The 19,622-nt window shown below is 40.4% G+C and overlaps 1 protein-coding gene across 11 annotated transcripts in view; it reads left to right on the top strand.

Moving 5' to 3' along the window:
* Positions 1 to 19,622, top strand: part of ARHGEF28 (Rho guanine nucleotide exchange factor 28) — a 314,675-nt gene that overhangs the window by 226,391 nt on the left and 68,662 nt on the right. For all 11 annotated transcript variants that reach the window (XR_007127439.1, XM_047729921.1, XM_047729911.1 and 8 more), the window contains 7 exons: positions 4,586 to 4,709; positions 5,052 to 5,184; positions 11,043 to 11,098; positions 12,669 to 12,714; positions 14,559 to 14,703; positions 14,782 to 14,909; positions 16,137 to 16,277. Coding sequence is in view for 10 of the 11 variants with exons in the window: in XM_047729921.1 (XP_047585877.1) it covers positions 4,586 to 4,709; positions 5,052 to 5,184; positions 11,043 to 11,098; positions 12,669 to 12,714; positions 14,559 to 14,703; positions 14,782 to 14,909; positions 16,137 to 16,277 (773 nt within the window). In the remaining variant the exon portion in view is untranslated. The remainder of the gene's footprint in view (positions 1 to 4,585; positions 4,710 to 5,051; positions 5,185 to 11,042; positions 11,099 to 12,668; positions 12,715 to 14,558; positions 14,704 to 14,781; positions 14,910 to 16,136; positions 16,278 to 19,622) is intronic.

Below are 19,622 nucleotides of genomic sequence, written 5' to 3' on the forward strand. Positions count from 1 at the left end.
GATTTCTGTGTAATGAGGCTGCCAGAATACTTTGCTCCAAACCTGCTACTTTGAGTCCCCAGAGCTGCATGTCTCAGGACTGCGGACACAGTGTTCTCTTTGGGGCTATTTTCAAAGACACACCTCCAATAGCCTGGACCAATGGGAGCAGCCGTGTGAGGATCACCTGCTTTAGAAAGGTATTGGGTTCTTGCTAGGTCTGTCTACCGTGACAAGAAGACTTGCTATGGGAACAGGCCCCAGGCTGGTCAGACAAAGAAAGCAAATAGCCACCTCTGCCGTGTGTCCTTTTGGAATACGGCTTGGAGTGGTTGGTTAACTTTGAGGAAAGAGTAAGTGATAGAGAAAGTATTTTATTTATTTATTTGACAGAGAGAGATCACTGTAGGCAGAGAGGAAGACAGAGGGGAAGGGGGGAAGCAGGCTCCCTGCCAAGCAGAGAGCCCGATGCAGGGCTTGATCCCAGGACCTCGGATCATGACCCGAGTCGAAGGCAGAGGCTTAACCCACTGAGCCACCCAGGCGCCCCAAGAAAGTATTTTAAGCATTAACAGTTTTCTGGTTGATAGGTTTAAACCTCAGCTTCTCTTTTAAAAGAGAAAGCTTTAAACCTCAGCTTCTCTTTTCCCCAGGAAGTCAAAACTTGCTGGAGTCAGGCTTGAGAAGCTGAGCAGCAAGCAGGCAGGCAGGATTATTGAGTTCTACTGGTCTTGAGTAACTGCTCATAAGTCACACTGAGAAATAGTCCTGGGGTTAGGTGCAAATCCAATGTCAGAAATGGCATAAATGTTTGGCTTGAGGAGACAGTGTGAAAAAGGAAAATGGCTTTAATTTGGGCCCTAATTATACTAATATTTGGTCTATAATATAATATATTATAATATAATTATACTAATAACAGTCTTCTCCCTGTCATCTTTTTAACTATCGGAGAAGTAATGGACTGATATAAAATTTTTTTTAGATTTTTTTAATCAAAAATATTTATTCTCCATTAAGACAGGGACTTAAGACTGAAAAAGCCAGTGTTCTAATTGGTTAAATATTAATCTATAAAATATTTTAACTTGGATGGTATGTATAGGGAGTATCCTTTTCTTATTATTTTGTTACTTGTTTTTTTCTCTTCCTTAGTCTGTGTTGGTCTACGTCCTCAAAGCATCTGACTTTCTCAGTCACATCCCCTGGTGTATCTAGTAGAGTACATCTTTCATTTCACTTAGTCTCTGCCCAATACCTTATCGGATGCTCTAGTAGGATCCAGAGATCCTAATGCTACTTAATGCTTTGCTTCAGTTATATTGTACTTGAGGAACTTGCCTTCTTTGAAATTCTCATATTTATATTCATCACTGGGTTACTAGGAAAGTATGCAAATGGGTGAAAGGGGGCCCACTCCAGACTTTGTAGGATCTTTTCTGTAGGAAGAGATACTTCATCTCTGTCAAGTTTTTTAAATACAAATATAGTAGTATTTAATTCTCTAAAAATGTTAGTTTATATAGCAGCTGACAAATACAGTTTAGTACTTTCAATGTAAGTATATAATTCTTTTTTTTTAAGTTTTTAATTAAATTCCAGTTAGTTAACATACATTGTAATATTAGTTTCAGGGTGTACCAACTTCTTTTTTTAAATAAAAAAAATTTTTTTTTACAGGGTGTACCAACTTCTTAATGATTATATGGCATGACTGTTATTTTATTAATATCCTCTGTCTTAAATGTGTTAAATTTATTACTTGATATATATATATATATAATATATATATTTTTTAATGTGAGCATCTGAATGTCCAGAAAAGTCCCATTGTGTCTATTTTCTGTTTGGATATTGGGGATTCCTTTTAATACTTAGCTGTTCATTTCTTCAAAAAATAAGTTACAGATATTATAGGTTTAAAGGTTAAGATGAGAAGGACCTCTAGTCTGAAGGTACTTAAAATATCTTCATTGAAGAGGTAATGCCATGAGAATCTCTGAGAAATGCGGTTTATAAAACTTTGAGGATGATTTCATTGGTCATCAAATTGATCATAGAATTTAAGCATCTTGTTCTGGGGTTGGAAGAGAGTTTAAATTTTTTTCCAGATTCTTATAAAGTGAAAAGCTTTTTAAAATCTGTTGTGAAATTAGTTGGGGATTTTTCCCTTCTTAGTTCTTCCCTAATGTAACTGATTGTTACATGGGTGAACATAGCATTGTTAGATTTGAAACATGGAATTAACCAGCCTTCAGCATTTGCCCAGAGGTTATACTGTGTTATTCATTTTCATAATGTGACAATGGATCATGTCCCTGATGTTCACATTTCTACCATGTGGGGTGGCTATTGTTAGTTCTTAATATTGAGTGTTTCAGTATTTTTTTTTGTTTACTTGGTCATGTCTCAGGTCTTCTCAACATTTAAGTAAAGAGTAAGTGGTATGATTTTATGTCATTTTGTAGTAATATACAGGATATATGAAAATTGTAGTCCACTTAAAGGTTTTAGATCAAAACTGAAATGTTATTTTTGATATGGTCTTCTGAATATGGGGAATTGGGAAAAGAGTTGGATAAACAGATTTTCTTTGATTTAGGAGAGTAGAGGGGCGCCTGGGTGGCTTAGTAGGTTAAGCCTTCGATTCTTGATTGTGGCTCAGGTCATGATCCTCAGGGTCATGAGATCAAGTTCCCAGATTGGTTCCTGTGCTTAGTGGGGAGTCTGCTTGAGGTTGTCCTCCCTTGCCCTTCTCCCCACTCATGCTCACTAGCACACTCTCTCAAATAAATAAATCTTAAAAAAAAAAAAAAAAAAAGATCTTTAAGACAGTAGTGTTGTGTTTTTGCTGGGAGGTAGGTAGCGGGGAGGACTTTTTGACCTCACAGTCCACATTGACCTTAGTATTCTTTAATTCTGAGACTGAGGTCTCCTCACCAGATTGTTCTTATCATAGACATTAGAAGGCACTTGGTGAGGTCACAAAAGGTGTTCTGGACATCATTCTTTCTAAGACCTCAAATTTGTTTTTCACCTCCATTCCCAAAGTGAGCCTGTTGAATAATATGTCATGAGCTGTGCAAATTAGGATGCTCAAAAAACAAGAGGTAGGGAAATTTATAGATATATTAGCCAGTTAGTTATCTAAGGAGGTGGTTGTGGAAGTAGGAGGGAAATAAGAAAGTCTTAAGTTCTTTTCGTCACTTGGAGTCGTCATAGGGTACCTTCAGTTCCATCCGCCCTCTTTCCTTTCTAAGTTTTTGAGCTGTTTTCTCTAAGTAGCAAACCCACTTTCACTTACTATGCAGAATTAGAGTTAGTAGGACATTCACTGTCCTGCCTGTGCCTTTAGCTTTGCATGACCAAGAGGCACTTCTGAAGCTATTTATTATCTTTTCTAGATGCATTCATAGGTTTGAACTCTCAGTGATCAAACGCAAATAATTATATTTTAATCTATATCTAAGTATAAATAACCAGAAGTTTCATTTAATAATGTATTAGATAAGTACATAAGTGTGGGAAGGGGCCTTAGAAATAATTGTAAGTCTAAGCCTGTCATTAATCAGATGAAATATACTGAAGTCCTAAGATTTGTCACTGGACTCATTGTCACAAAATGTGATCATATATTTTGGCGCATATCAGTAATATGATAGTTTTCGAGAAGTATATCCCAGAGATGAATGTGTTATCCACTAATGCGGATGAATGAGAAGTTTGGGAGGTGGGAGAGACCTTGGTTACAGAATGTTTCACAGAAGTGTTACCTGGTTTTACATACTTGGTTGATCTTTAATATATTCTCCCTCTCTCTCTCTTTCTTTCTGTCTCTGTCTATAATAATGTTAGAAATATAAGGCTATTAGAAAGTTTCAGAGGAAATAGAACTTTTAATAGATGGGACTTTTTTTTTTCCTAAGGCATGATCATATGGCTTAGGGGAAAATAAATGTTTCAGTGTGTTCAAAGATTGGATACCATGATCTTTAGGTTGCCTTTTATGGTGGGGAAGTTATCAACAGCCTTCTCTCTTTTACAGCCTAGGGAGTCTCAGATTGTAAATAGCCTGGTTGAGTGGGAGAGACTGAACCAAGGGGCAGGCAGTCTGCTTCTCAAGCTGTATTATCAAAAGAAATGTGTATCTTCTGAATATTATCTCTATGTTCCAAAAATAAATAAAATGCAGTTTCCTATTACTGGTTATTTGCCTTCTCTGTGCCCTAGGAAATTTCTGTTGGCATAGTAAATAGGGAGATGAGTGTTTGCAGGGTGAAATTGTAAGTCTAAGGTTTCCTTTATTTCTCTTGTATTGTATTATGAAAAATTTAAAGTATACAGAAAGTTGAGGGAATTATATGCTGAATACCCATTTCTACCACTTAGATTTATAATTGATAACATTGTGAAATAGTTGCTTTATCATACATCTGTTGATCCATCTATAAGGTATATTTTTAGTAGATTGTATCTTTATGTTTAGAATAACCATTAAAACCTAAGCAAAAAGTGTATATATACACCTATGTGTGTATATATATATGTCATTTTTTACTCCTTCTCTAAGTCCTGATAAGCCATGGTAACAGATTCTTTTTTGTAGAATTCAGGAAGAAGAATGGGATAAATACATTATACCTGCTAAGTCAGAGTCTGAAAAATACAAAGTGAGCCGAACATTCAGCTTCCTCATGAATAGGATGACAAGCCCTCGGAATAAATCTAAGGTAATTAAAGTTCTCTGCCCATTGTGTTTAAAATGTAGCTGGTTCCATTTTTTGGCAGTTAGTATAGTTTTCACTTGCCCTTTAAAATCACCTGTCTGAGATTTCGTACACATGTTCTTGAAGACCTCTCCACTTCTTACGGAATATTGTCTAAGTCGTTGGAAGTACAGGACAGTGGTAGGCTGGCCATGATTCGTTCTGGCATTACTGTACTCCTCTGCGTGCCATCCTTATGTGCAGACAGAAAATGTAGAGACTTTGTATGGCTTCTGTAAGTACATGGCTCTCAGCATATGTCTTTTCTCATTTCTCTCCACCTGGCGGTTGCTATTGAATCTGAAGACAAAAAGCAAGGATGCCAAAGACAAAGAGAAGCTGAGCCGACATCAGTTTGTCCCTGGAACATTCTCTGGGGTTCTACAGTGTTCGGTTTGTGACAAAACGCTCCTGGGGAAGGAGTCATTCCAGTGTTCCAGTAAGTTCTTGGGCCCAGTGTGTGCTGTCTTTGCATTTTGTGTCCCCAGAAAATAAGTGATAGGAGAAGAGGGCTATTGTTTTTTGCCTTTTTAAAGATTTACTGATTTATTTTAGTAGAGGTAGGGACAGAAGGAGATCTTTTTTTTTAAAGATTTTATTTATTTATTTGACAGAGATCACAAGTAGGCAGAGAGGCAGGCAGAGAGAGGGAGGGGGAAGCAGGCTCCCTGCTGAGCAGAGAGCCCGATGCGAGGCTCGATCCCAGGACCCTGGGATCATGACCTGAGCTGAAGGCAGAGGCTTTAACCCACTGAGCCACCCAGGCGCCCCGGGAGAGAGAGTCTTAAGCAGACTCTCTGCTGAGCATGGACCTTGATGCAGGGATTGATCTAACGACCCTGAAATTATGACCTGAGCCAAAACTAAGAGTAAGATGCTCCAGCGACTGTGCCATCTGCGCGCCTGGAGAGAGGGCCGTTGTTCAGGGTAGCGTTGCATGTGTAATTTAACAACCTACCGAGCAGTGACTCCCAATAGTTAGAGTCAGTGCTTTTTGTCCACAAGTGACAGCCCCCAGAACCCCAGACCTGTATATCTCACTGCCTACTTAATGCCTCCACTGGGTCATCTAAACAGCTTCTCAGAAGTTGCATGTCGGAAGTGGAGCTATGCTTTCCCGCTCCTGTGCCCGCGTTTGGGCTGATCTCTCCATTAATGGCAGCTCTAGTGCGCCAGTCAGATGCTTATGGCAAAAATCTTGGGGTCTTTCTCACATCCCACATCTAGGCCTTCAGCAATCCTCTTGGCTCAGTCTTCCCAATATGTATGAAAGCCAGCCTCCTTTCACCCTGTTGTTGGTATCACCCCGGTCTAATGCCACCATTTCAGTAGCTTTCTAACTGGTTTCCTTGTACTTTTAGCACAAATTGCACACTTCTGAAAACATCTGTTCTCAAAATATCGACCAGAGTGAGCTTGTGAAGGCACAGATCCCTGTGTTCCAGATCCTCCAGTGGCTTCCTGTCAACCCCCAAGGAAGGCAAAAGCCCTGACAATGGGTGCAAGTCCCCGTCATCTCTCCCGTTGTCCTCTCCCCCATTCTCCCTCTGCTGTAGTCACTCTGGCATCTTTGCTGTTCCTCAGAGTGGCGGGCATACTACCAACAGAAGGCCTTTCCTGGCTCTTCCTTCTGCCTGCTGTGCTTCTCCCTCAGATCAGCCTCAGGGACTGGTTGCTCCCTCACCTCCTTCAGGTCTGTTCAGATAACATGTTCTCAGTCAGCCCTCTCCTCACCAACCCTGTACTTGGCTCACACCAGGGACTCAGAGCAACCTTGTCTGTGGCCATCATTGCCCAGAGACTTCTGGTCTCCCAGACCAATGGGACAAAAACCAATCTCACAACCCATATACCAAAAGGCTTCCTTCTGTATGAATGGTACAGGCTCACTCCTTGGGCATGCTGAGTCCCTTTCCCTGTTGTCCCCACACCCAATACCATTCACTCCTTCACTACCTTTATTCTGAATAAGTACTTGTACCACATTACTCTTTTATCTACTCACATCCGCTTAAGGACTAATCTCCCTTCTTGTTTCCTGAACTAAGCCCACACTTTGCAGATAGATGCATTTGGCTCCATTTGTGCTGAATAATTCCACAGTTAGTTCCCTCTTCAGCCTTGGTTTATGACCAGAAGCCGCCAGGTGTGTTGTCCTTACCTCCCACCATGTGTGTTCTCCTGTCTCTGACCCTTTGCTTCTGATGATCTCCCTTCTCTTCATTTCTCCCAACTCTTGTGCATCTGTCTTGATTTCTTACCTCATCTTGGGAGGTCTCCCCTGACCACTGTGTCCAGAACTTCTGTGTACCACGTGTATGATCTATTTATCCTATTCCATTCTGTACTGGATTACAGACAGCCTCTTGTTTTTTAACTACTAAAATAGACTTCAGGGACTAAAATGATACTGTGATCCTTCTGTATCCCCAGCAGCCACTAGCACAAAGCCCAGCCCTTGGGCATTCCTGTGTAGTTAATGACAGACAGAAAACTGGGACGGGGGTCATGGGGAGGGAGGTGGGCTCACTGAAAGGTAGCTCAGAGCATGTTGGTTCACAGAAAAGTTGGTCAAATGGATGGCCATAAAAGTTTGAGTGGAAAATGGAAATGGCTGAAAATATGGAGGATGTATTTATTTAAAAAAATTATTTTTTAAATGCATTCAGACTCATAAAAGATACAAGGCTTAAGGAAAAATTCAAAGTTATCCCAAATCTTACTAAGTAGAGAAGATGGCTATCCATACTTTAATTGAGTCCAGGGTAATTATTTTTAAAGTTAGCTATTTATGCTAATGTTTTATTTGATATGAAATGTGTTTAATTTCTCCTTACTTAGGGTATGTTTAAGTTTTTCCCAATTTTTTCCCAACAAATGATGTGGTAAGTGGCATTTCTTTGCATATAACACTGTCCACATTTTGTTTTTTTTTAATGACTTTTATTTAATTATTTATTTGAAAGAGGGAGAGAGAGATTGCGAGCTAGGAGAGGGGAAGGGAGAGAGGAAGAGAGTATCAAGCAGGCTCTCCGCTGACCAAGGAGCCTGACTTGGGGCTCCGATCCCAGGACCCTGAGATCGTGACCTGAGTGGAAACCAATAGTCAAACACTTTACCAGCTGAGGTACCCAGGTACCCCAACACTGTCCACATTTTAGGCTATTGTCTTACATTCTAGCATCAGTATGAGAATATGATATGTTTCCTCTTTAACACAGTTTTTAAAAAGTTGAAGATTTATAATCTTTAAGAAGAGGAGTGTTGGGGATTTAAACTTTGGTTATTAAGTTTTTTTTACATGGGGCAAGAGATTTTGACATTTATAAACTCAGCTGTTACTGGTAAATCCTATTTTATGTGTGTATTTTTGTTTTTAATTGTGAAGGTTACTATTTCTAATCTTAAAAATGTGATATATTAAGCAAAATGTAATGTGGGTATTCAAAATTCCGGTGTTTGTATTCTTTTTTAAAATCTGAGTTTCTAGGGCTTTTTTTACACATACTATATTTCTATAAAATTATTTTTGTTTATAAATAGGTTTCCCTGCTTATATTTAGATGTTACAGTACTTGGTGCACAGAAGTTGACAAATCACAGCTTCGTTGCAGATTTAGTTTTCCAAAGATTTTATTTATTTATTTGACAGACAGAGATCACAGGTAGGCAGAGAGGCAGGCAGAGAGAGAGAGAGAGGAGGAAGCAGGCTCCCTGCTGAGCAGGAGCCCAATGCGGGGCTTGATCCCAGGACCCTGGGATCATGACCTGAGCTGAAGACAGAGGCTTTAAACCACTGAGCCACCCAGGCACCCCAGATTTAGTTAATACCCTTTTAATGCCTTTTATTGCTGTTGACATTGATTTTTACCTTCTCTAAAATTAATGTTCCTCTTGCTTTCCTTTTCTTTGTATTTTCCCTATTTCTGTGTTTTTATTTTATTTTTTATTTTATTTTCTGTGTTTTCAGTTTGGGGTGTGTGTCTTATTTTAGCTGTAGTTAATCTGTAACTGAGAGATAGGATTCTATAACAAGGCTTTTTTTTTTCTTATTTACATTTAATTTTACAGCTATCGACTATCTTTTATAGTTCTTTGCTCTTTTTCTTGATGTCTGATTTAGCTATTTATACCATGTGTTGTTGGTTTTTATGTTCTCACGGATTTGGCAAGATAAGCTCTTGTGCTATCTACTTGTGGTAAATTTTAAGGCTTATAGTTGAATGTTCTTTAATTCCTCTTATAGTTACCCTTTTTTCCCTAGACTCTATTGGTATACTAAACTACTAAATTACTATTTTTATGTTGTGTGCTTAATCTTTGAAGAATAGTGTTCTTTTTCAAGAATGATTTGATATTTGTACTCATTTCTCTGTCTCGGCCTATAATTTTTTTTTAGATATGATTCTTTGTTTAGCTGGTTTTGCTGCTTCTCTTTTTCTTTTTTAAAATAAAGCTGATTGATTCTTGTACTTTTAATTTTGATTCTGCTCTTAAGAGTCTTGAGTAGGATTTCAGGTATATCTTTTTTTCAAAAGCATTATTGGAGTGATGTTTTCTGAAACCTTGTGTATCTAAGGAGGTATATTTTTGCTTCCTTCTTTCACACACAAAAAAGAGATTCATCTGGCTAAATAAATTCCTAGGCCAAAATCTTTCCCCCAAAGAGCCTGTCAACATTGATCTGTGAATTTTGGGCATTGACTATTACAGTAGAAAAGTTTTAGGGCCTGTCTGACCTTACTACTTTGTTGGTAACCTGGTCTGCCTAGATGCTTAAGAACTTTAAATTTTTCAGTCACACAGATATTGTCAGAATTTGTCTACAGACTGGTGTCATTTAATTCCTAGAAAACAGGGAGACCTTTTGAGTTGCCTTTTGTAGTTCTTTTTCACTTCGATAAAAGTTTTTGTCGGTTGTAGCTTTGACTATTGCTTCTGATGTCATTTTTCTGATTTCTTCCTTGGAGAAGTGTGATCTCTGTTACCTTTTTTTGTAGGACATCTACTTTATAATTATACCCTCCTTTTTCTCTACATTCAGGAGGGAACCTTTCAAGTTTAATTTCCCAGTGCTGCTTTGATATTTTGGTTAAATTGATTCTTCTCCATTGGGTCCAAGTTCTGCTTTATTGTCCCCCAAAGCTCCATCTCCCTCTCATTGTGCTGGCTTGATGTAAGGTCCTTTACTCCCTTCATGGCCTTTTGGTCCTATTTTATGTCTCTGAGGGAAAACACATTTCAAATATCCAAGGTTTTCTTCTCTGTTTCAAGAGTTAATAATCATCAGTGGCTTACTTTTTCTGTGAGTTTCCTGTCTAACTTTGTGGTATCTTGTAGTGTCCACTTTTCCCCCTTTTCCTTTCATTTGCTTGTTCTGCAATGAGGAGAGAGCAGTCTGCTTTCCACATTTGCCAGCAGGGCCAGCACGTGGATAGTCCTGACCTCTGCTCGTTGGCCATTAAGGTATTCCACCTACAGTGGAAGGAAGTTGGGTTCACTTCTCAGTGACTTATAAGCACTTTTCCAGTGTGGCTGGGATGGAACTAAATGGGACCTTTACCTATGAGAAAGGATTCTTAGTAATGAAGATTGTGATAAGCCACAGGCTCCACTCTACAGAGTATGCGTTGGGGTTGGGTGGGTCAAGAGAGTCATGGCAGGGAGGGTAGAGGCTGGAGGGTATGGAGGGCAGGAAGACAACAGTCTGGCAGAAAACAGTCCCCACACACAGGGGTGGCTTTCAGTGAAGACAGCCTGCTTCTCTGAACCAGGGGGGCAGAAAGGAGCAGGCAAACTTTTGGTGAAATTGAGGCTGCATGTAGTGCGAAGGAAGACAGCAAGCAGCAAACTTGTCTCTTTCAATGTGGCTACCTGTAGTTAGCAGGAATTCCTCCTGGAGCCCGATAGGACTTTTTTCAGCATTGTTGTGAGTTTGTTCTCTTTCTTTCCATCTTGCAAGGCGTTCTGTCTGGTGCAGGAGTGGGCAGCTGCCACCAGCCGGATATAAGAAGTCCCTGGCCACGTAGGGCATATAGTAGTACATGAGTTCTCAGGCAGATGCAGAAGTGTCTATTGTAAGTAATCGTAGGTTTCATAATTGGTAAGACTCTGTGCAGAAGGGGAAAAATATCTCCAAGGAAATGAAAACATTAACCATGTGCTTGTTGTACTCAAGGGTGGGGCTGGCTACATGTGACTTAGATATTTTTACTTCTGTTTTCAAAATACTTTTGTGTGCTACTTTTATGATGACCAGTAAAGCACCATGCTGTCTTACTCATTTTTGTCTTTCAGACTGTAATGCAAATGTACACAAGGGTTGTAAAGATGCTGCCCCTCCGTGTACCAAGGTAATCTGTCATTTGTTTTACTTACACATACATAGCTTTGTTGCTTCCTGTTACCTGTTTAGGTTTTTATTCTTTTATTACTGTTTGTATTTGTTTCTAAAGTGATCATTACAGTGATTAAAACACACACACACACACACACAGGTTCAGAGTGCATAGTTGTTTCCTAAACTGTCCACCTTTGGAACTAAGGAAAGCTCCATGGTGGCCCTATTTGTGTTATAAGGTGTAAGTGGGTTAGTCTTTCTTTTGAGAACCTGGGTTTACCAGTGTGAAGGGTTTGTATGTGAAGCCTTGAGCAGTAATTCTCAAACATCAGCAGATAGCAGCATCACCCGGAGGACCTGCGAAAACCAGGTTTCTGGTCCCCATTCTCCTATTTTCTGATCCAGTAGGATCTGGGTGAGGTCCAAGACTTTGTATTTCTGACAAGTTCCCCAGTGGTCCTGCTGTCTTGAAGCAACACTGGGAGGTCCCTGGAATAAAGGAAAGGTTTCTGAGTTTGGGAGTGGGCTTGAGGAAATGAACACATCTGTTGCATCTCTTCCTTTCTTTCCCACTCTAACGTCATGTCCGAAATGTATGAGTGAGCGTGGTGACGCTTCAAAGGGAACCTTGGGGGTCTCCAGCCTCTGTGCCAATTGAAACAGACCATGTGTGGGCTCACATAGTTACGGGTGATTTTTCAATAACCCGGGGTGTTGTGACTGGTAGGAGAAAGGCAGCGCTGATAGGAACTCCTCTCTCGGCGATCTGGATCCATGAGGAGGAGGTTTCTGGTTCCCATACACTTTTCACAGAGCTGGGATGTTCCTGATGTGTGTTCTGGAGGAACACCTTCCTTACAACTTGTACATCTCATTATCATAACATTTTTTTATGTTATTTTTTTTCAGTGTTCCAAGATTCATTGTTTATGCACCACACCCAGTGCTCCATGCAATACGTGCCTTCCTTAATACCCACCACCAGGCTCACACAACCCCCCATCCCCTACCCCTCCAAAACCCTCAGTTTGTTTCTCAGAGTCCACAGTCTCATGGTTTGTCTCCCCCTCCGATTTCCCCCAACTCACTTCCCTTCTCCATCTCCCCATGTCCTCCATGTTATTCCTTATGCTTTACAAGTAAATGAAACCATATGATAATTGACTCTCTCTGCTTGACTTATTTCACTCAGCATAATCTCCTCTAGTCCCATCCATGTTGATGCAAAAGTTGGGTATTCATCCTTTCTGATGGAGGCATAATACTCCATTGTATATATGGACCAGATCTTCTTTATCCATCCGTCCGTTGAAGGGCATCTTGGCTCTTTCCACAGTTTGGTGATTGTGACCATTGCTTCTGTGAGCATTGGGGTACAGATGGCCCTTCTTTTCACTACATCTTGTTCATTATCATAACATCTTCCTCTTTGATGCGTTTAACATCTTTTGCTTTAAATTCTTCGTTTGACATGAGATAACAAAAAAAATGATATAGATAATAATCCTGTGTAACTGGGTGGACATTTTTGTAGTCAGGTGGAATTTAATCTCATTTTACCTGTTTCTAATGTTCTTTACCAGAAATTCCAAGAGAAATACAAGAACAAACCGCAGACCATCCTTGGAAGTAAGTGATGTGGAAATGCCAGTTTCATACATACCATACTTTTTTCCAATGTGAAATACCTGCTCCTCCTGTTTTTCTCCTTTGTCCAATATTTCTTCTTTCAAAACATGATTAGTGTAATATTTAGTTACTCACAGAGGTAAAGGATGGTATAAACTTCTAGGCCAGCCTAATAGCCTTTGCGCTAGATATACTATATGATATTTTATCTTAGAGAGGGCTAAAGGGGGGAACATGTTAGGATATTGCCTCAATTCTAAGACACAATCTAGTATAATATGCACTATTAATTCAATAACAACCTTTGGAGGAAAAGACAACATGACATTAAGTGTACATAACTCTGTTTTCCTAGCGCTAACACATACTCACCTACACAAATACCTATCACATGCTTCTTCAGAATCAGAGTTAGGGAGAAAACCCTGAAGTTTGGAGTCTACAGTCCTTGGTGTCCATTATCATAGTGACCCGGCCCTGCTTATTAATTGGGCTTGAGGCCTTGATCTCTTCAGCCCTTTTATGATGACAGTGAAATTGGAAGGCATGCCGGCATTTTTCTCTCATGTGGTTAAACTTGGTGCTTCCGTTTTTCCTTGAATTATAGATTGCTTCATATGAGACGATTCCTCTTGGTGCTAATTGGAAACCTCCAACAGTAGTTGACATTGCATGTAGGAACCAGGGGCCATCATCTCCTAAGTTTGAAAATCTTTCCATTTGTTGTGAGAGACTTTGCAGTTTGTTCTTCCTCCAGTATGGCATTGCTTGCCTCACGGCAGGCATCTTTATGTTTGTGGTCACTTTTCATTTGAATGCTCTCACAGTGTGACCATTGTTTCCAAAACTCCTTGAATCAGGGGACAATACACTATGCAGATTTGTGGTGATCAGCAGTTGGGTGTGTTGTTATACAGGGTAAGCTGGTTCAGAGAGTCACGACTGTGACTTCCTTTACACCCCTGCTTGGACAGAAGTCCCTTTGATTGTAGTTGTGAGGCGCTTGTCAGTTTCATGAGGTTCAGCATGAAAATAAAAGGGCCTTATAATCGATAAAATTACTTCTCTGAGAGTCATGAAAATCAAGCCAAATCATACACGTATAAAACCCTCTGTAATATCCTGGGGTTCCATGCAAGTATTGATCCTCTTCTGCTTGAGAAGGTGTGTGCTATATCCCTACAGTAGGACTCAAACATTTCCTGAGGGTCATGTATAGTACGCATCGAATGTAAAAGCACATATGCCTGTAACGATGGAGAAGACATTGAGAAGGAATTTGGAAGAAACCAGAAAGGTATTGTAGCACTCTGTAGTTTTCAGTGTGCAAGCGAGAAGAGCTCAGCCTGGCTTGCACGTTTCATTTGCCTAAAGTTCTCATCCCATAAGGAGCAGACTCCCCAGCATCATTCCAATCCACTGACCTGCTCTGTGTGTGTGTGTGTGTGTGTGTGATTGTTGGTACATACAATATGCATTCTACTAATAGTGCTAATAACACCTCGCATCTCGTTAAAGCTGGCTGGAAGGAGTACAAGCAGTGGTTTATGGGAGAGCTCTCCCAGTGTTTCCCCATTCCATCTTCCTGTTTGTGTAAGCCCAGCCACCCACAGTCTCCAAGTGGCTGTGCTGAAGCAGGCCGGCTTCATGGGTATCAGGAGGGTGTGAAATGGAAGGGACATTTGAACCAGGTGTCAGGATTTCGAAAGGACACTGGTGTCATGGCTGGATATGCGACACATTAACAGCAGCCATTTGAGTGTTTTGCTTCTAGGCTTTTAAGGGACTCCTTGTAATTACTGCTCTCTGTGAAAACCGCATAAAGCACCCATTTTTATTTCTAGACTCTTCCTTTCGTGACATCCCGCAACCTGGTCTCTCCTTGCACCCTTCTTCTTCCATGCCTATCGGATTGCCCACCAGGAGGAAAGAAGCTTCAGCACAGGCCCATCCATTGTCTAGAAGTGTTCCAGGCACTACCTTGGAAAGGTAAGATGGCGAACCGCCCTGGGCCTCCACATCTCAGAGCCACTGCTGGAACTGACTCGTGTTCCTCCTTCCCTCCAGCTTCAGAAGGTCGGGGCCCTCCCTGGAATCTGAGAGTGACGGGAACACCTGGAGAAGCAGGTCTCATTCTGATGAGCTGCTACAGTCCATGGGCTCTTCTCCCTCCACAGAGTCCTTCCTAATGGAAGGTGAGGAGAAGACACGTTTGTTTCTGTGAGAAGTTGCCAGAAGGAATATTTCCGAAGGATCAGACATAGTGTGTGTGTGTGTGTGTGTGTGTGTGTGTGTGTTTTAAGGAATTCTGTTTCGTGGTATCTTTTTGGTATAGGTTCTTTTGATAAATGAAAATTTAGCCCCAGTGAATACTCCCAGGTAGTGGCCAAGGATATACAATATATTAAATAGACATGTGGCGTGAAGATAAGAGAATGAGATACATTGTGTGCTTGTTACTGTTTACAAGGTTTTAGAACTAGTGATGAATTGGGGTAAGGATCATATGTTAAAAATACGTACTTCTTTGAATTAAGAGTGGGTTTGCCTAGATTTCTGTGATACTTATCCCCCATCTGTTGCCCCCTACTTTGTGGGGAATAAAAGCATTTTTTAAAGCTTATTTTGTAAGATGGGATTTAATCTGGTGAGCTGTGTGTTGTAGCCACGCTGTATTAGTAAGTGAAGGAGGACCTGAGGGAGGGAGAATAGTGGGAAAAGAAGGGGGTGGACTCTGCCCCGGGAATCTAGTGCTTTTATGTTAAACTTGAGTCTTCCAATCCATTATCATCTCTTGCTGACTCCTCTGAGCTGGACTGTCTCTCAGGAGTGCTGTTTGGATAAATAGGATTTAGTTTTCCTGGAAGGAGTATGGGTGTGTGATATCAGATTCTGTCAGAAAAATCTGTACTCATCTGTGACTTGAACCCATGTACCCTGCTTTCTTGTTTATATTAAGGACAGTGAGCCAAGTCAAGAGCAAATCACGTAGACAAGTACAAAATTCAGATTTGAGTAAACAGTGCAGAGTAACCTGGGACAAAAGATAGGGTGTGTTTAAGATTCTGTAAGCCCCTTATGGACTCTGAAGTTTACCAAAAATAAAAGAACTAAAATAGAGCATGCCAAAGCAAACAAAAGAATCTTTAAATTATTTATTTATTTATTTTGGTTGGGGGGTGGCATGCACACCATCACTGTTTTAATGATTCTTTGGTTCCTTGCAAGCTCCTTTGATTTGGACCCTTTCCGCAGTTTGATTTCTAGATGTTTCTGCCCCATATCAACAGTATTTTGGCTTAGCTGTTTCTGTGTTCAAAGCAGGTTTATTTCGTGTGATGAATCCATAGATGTGGGTCCTTGGAAAGGTCTTTGTTTTGTGTCACTTCACTTCTGGCTTTTATGTTTTGCACCTACACCAGATGTTGTGGATTCTTCTCTGTGGAGTGACCTCAGCAGTGACGCCCAGGAGTTGGAAGCAGAGTCTTGGAGTCTGGTGGTGGACCCCTCATTTTGCAGTAAGCAGGAGAAAGATGTCATTAAAAGACAGGATGTCATTTTCGGTAAGCATTTAAAATAGGCTCTTGGGCCGAAGCAGGGTGTATAGGGGAAAGGGCATAGGATTTGCCATCATAAGACGTGCGTTGAAATCTCCGTTCTATTCCTTTCTAGTTACTTGATTTCAGACAAATGGTTTAATTCACCTGGATCTTAGTTAAAAGGGGGATAATTATATTCACACCTAATTGAGGTATTGTATGTACGTGATACAAAGCAAATTTTATTTCTCAGATCCTTTTCAAGTTTACCTACCCATGGCCAATACTTCCTGCCTTCTGTTCCAAGAACCCCAGAAAGTTTTCACATATTTTAATGCACCCGGGGCTGCTGGGTACACAGCTCTGCCGCTTGCCCATGCACAGCAGTGGGTATCCTTCCCATAGACTGCGGTGAGATGGGCAGCACCTGGGTCAGAACAACGTGGGCCTGCGTTCTGCAGACTTAAGTGTGCATTTCAGCTCTGAGATTTTACTATTTCCTCCTTTTGGGAGTGGAAGCAGTCTGAATTAGGGGAAGTTGAATTATCAGCTCGTTAGAGGAAAAAAATGAAGTTTAAACAATTTTAAAATGCAAAGTAGATCCTTAGAGTGCTTCCAAGAAGTTAGCCTACTTGAAAGATGGGACTCGCTCTTAGTTTTTATCAATTCTTTGGCTGCAAGTATGGGCCATAGAGTCCGTGGTGACAAGGATTCCTTCTTACGTGTGTCAAGTTGGTAGTTGTGCAGGTCACGTGGGATGATTGAGCCTGGTTGGAAATCTGTTCAGGGCTGTAGAGCTGGGAAGATGCTGTCCCTTTTATTTCTCATGTAGTTTCTATTATACTGTAATTTGTCGTCACTTCTTGATTTCATATATTAAAAATAATCTGACCCACTTGGGATGAATTATCACATTCACAGCATGGTGTTTGGGGTCAGAGCAGCTTGTGTTCCAGAGGAAAGCCTTCATTCTTCATTGTTTCTTTCTTTCTAAGATTTTATTTATTTGACAGAGCACAAGCAGGGGGAAGTGGCAGAGGGAGAGGCAGAAGCAGACTCCCCACTAAGCAGGGAGCCCCCCCTTAGAGTTCTGTTTCAGGACCCTGAGACCATGACCTGAACTGAAGGCAGACCCTTAACCTACTCAGCCACCCAGGTGCCCCTTCACTGTCTTTCTTTAAAGGATGAGAAAAATCATTCCTATATTTTGGGTCATATGGATAATTAGATGAAAGGATTAAATCAATTGATATGAATAGGTGTCTTTAATACAGAGTAGGTATGAAAAACTTGGTAGGAAGTAATAACTAGGAGCTAGTGGGTTAAAGAGATTTTTGTTTATGATAACATAATAAAGCTACATTGAGATTTGTTCCCCTCCATGGCTCATATTTTAGAGTCTTACCAGTAGCCGAGTCTGGAAATACTAATCCAGAATTGTACTTACGGTGCTCCTACAAATCATGAATTGTTTCCTCTCATGATACATTTTTATAATTGAGATAGAATTCGTATACCATAAAATTCACTCCATCACAGTATATCATTCAGTAGTTTTTAGTATGTTCATGAAGTTGTGCAACCATCAGCCACTAATTCCAGAGCATCTGCATTCCTCCAGAAAGAAACCCAGGGCCCTTAATGTTCACTCCCTGTGTTCTCTCCCATTAGCCCGGGCAGCCATTCATCCACTTGTCCCTGCAGATTTTCCTCGACCGGGTACTTTGCATAATTGGAGTTGTCCAGTATGTGGCTGGCTTCCCGCGCTTTTGTTTTCAAGGTTCATCTGCGGTGTATATTAATACTTCATTCTTTTTTATTGCTATCTATTATTTTACTGTAGATATCCTATCTTTTTTTTTTTTTAAGATTTTTATTTATTTGACAGAGAGAGACATAGCGAGAGAGGGAACACAAGCAGGGGGAGCTACAGAGAGAAAGGGAGCAGGGAGCCAGATATGGGGCTTGATCCCAGGACCCTGGGATCATGACCCGAGCTGAAGGCAGATGCTTAACGACTGAGCCACCCAGGCGCCCCTATCCTATCTTTTATTTAATTATCATTTAATGGTCATTTTATCAGTGGCTGGTCCTTTTGCCACTTTTGGGGTCACACAGTAACGTTCTGTTTAACCCGTAGGAAGAACTGTCAGACTGTTTACCAAAGCAGCTGAACCATTTTCCCCGCCCACCAGTGGGGTACTGAGGATCTTGCTTCCTCCACACGCCAACACTTCCTTATTGTCCCTCCTTTTTATTCCACTTAACCTCATGTGTGTGAAGTAGTATCTCATTTTGGTTTTGATTTGCATTTTCCTGGGGGCTAATGATGGTAAGTATCTTTCCATGTGTTCCTTGATCATTCATGTATCTCTTTGGAGAAACATCTGTTCAGATCCTTTGCCCATATTGAACTGGGGTTTTGTTTTGTTTTCTTTCTTTCTTTTTTCTTTTTTTTTTTTGTTCATTTTGTCTTTTTACTGTTGAATTGTAACACTTGTTTCTATACTTGTTTTATGCAAGTCCCTTATGAGATATTTTTCTTGCATTAAAAATTTTTTTCAGTCCGTTTACTGGAAATGCCATCATTACTTTTTCCATAGAAGCTTAGTAATTAGTATCATTGGCAGCCACACTTTATTAAAAATTATTATTTGAAAACCAAGCAAGGTCATTGAAAAACATCTGATTCCATGGTCCTTGTAGTATTTAAATCATTGTTGCCATAACTCACCAAGCTGATCATACACATTTTTCTTGAATACCTCCATTTACTAGAAACTCTCTTTCCATAGACATTACATTTTCAATCTAGTAATCTGTGCTAAGACCTGAAATTCCTTTCCCCTAGTTTCTGTCATTTGACTCTACCCACATAAGGAGTCTGATCTCTCTCCCTAGGCTGGCCCACTGCCTTCCCTCACCTTTTCTTCTTTCAAAGAAGTCTCATTACTTGCTTTGAGGTTTAGAGCAAGTTAGGTACAACCTTTGGGCATAGTTTATTCATCTAGAAGTACAGATAAAAAGATCTTGGTTCTGAGAAATAAAGAAAAATAGTGTCTACTGTACAACAAATATTAGTACCTATTGTATGCCAGGCCTTAATTCTGGAGACCAGGGAAATAACAGTAAGCAAAATGTACAGATTTTCTGTTCTCATGAACTCGCTTTGGGGAGTTCACAACCTACAGTGTAGTACAGGATATGGGTAAAATACATAATAGGGTGTAGGTAGTGATAAGTGCTGAAAAAAAATAGAGTAGTGGGCCATATCAAGCAGGGGGACAAGAGCTATGGAATGTTCAGGCATACAGGGGAGACCTAAGAGACAAGTAATATTCGAAGAGACCTGGACAACTTTAAGAAGGC

This window comes from Lutra lutra, chromosome 5 (genome assembly GCF_902655055.1).
Source record: "Lutra lutra chromosome 5, mLutLut1.2, whole genome shotgun sequence".
Lineage (NCBI taxonomy): Eukaryota > Metazoa > Chordata > Mammalia > Carnivora > Mustelidae > Lutra > Lutra lutra.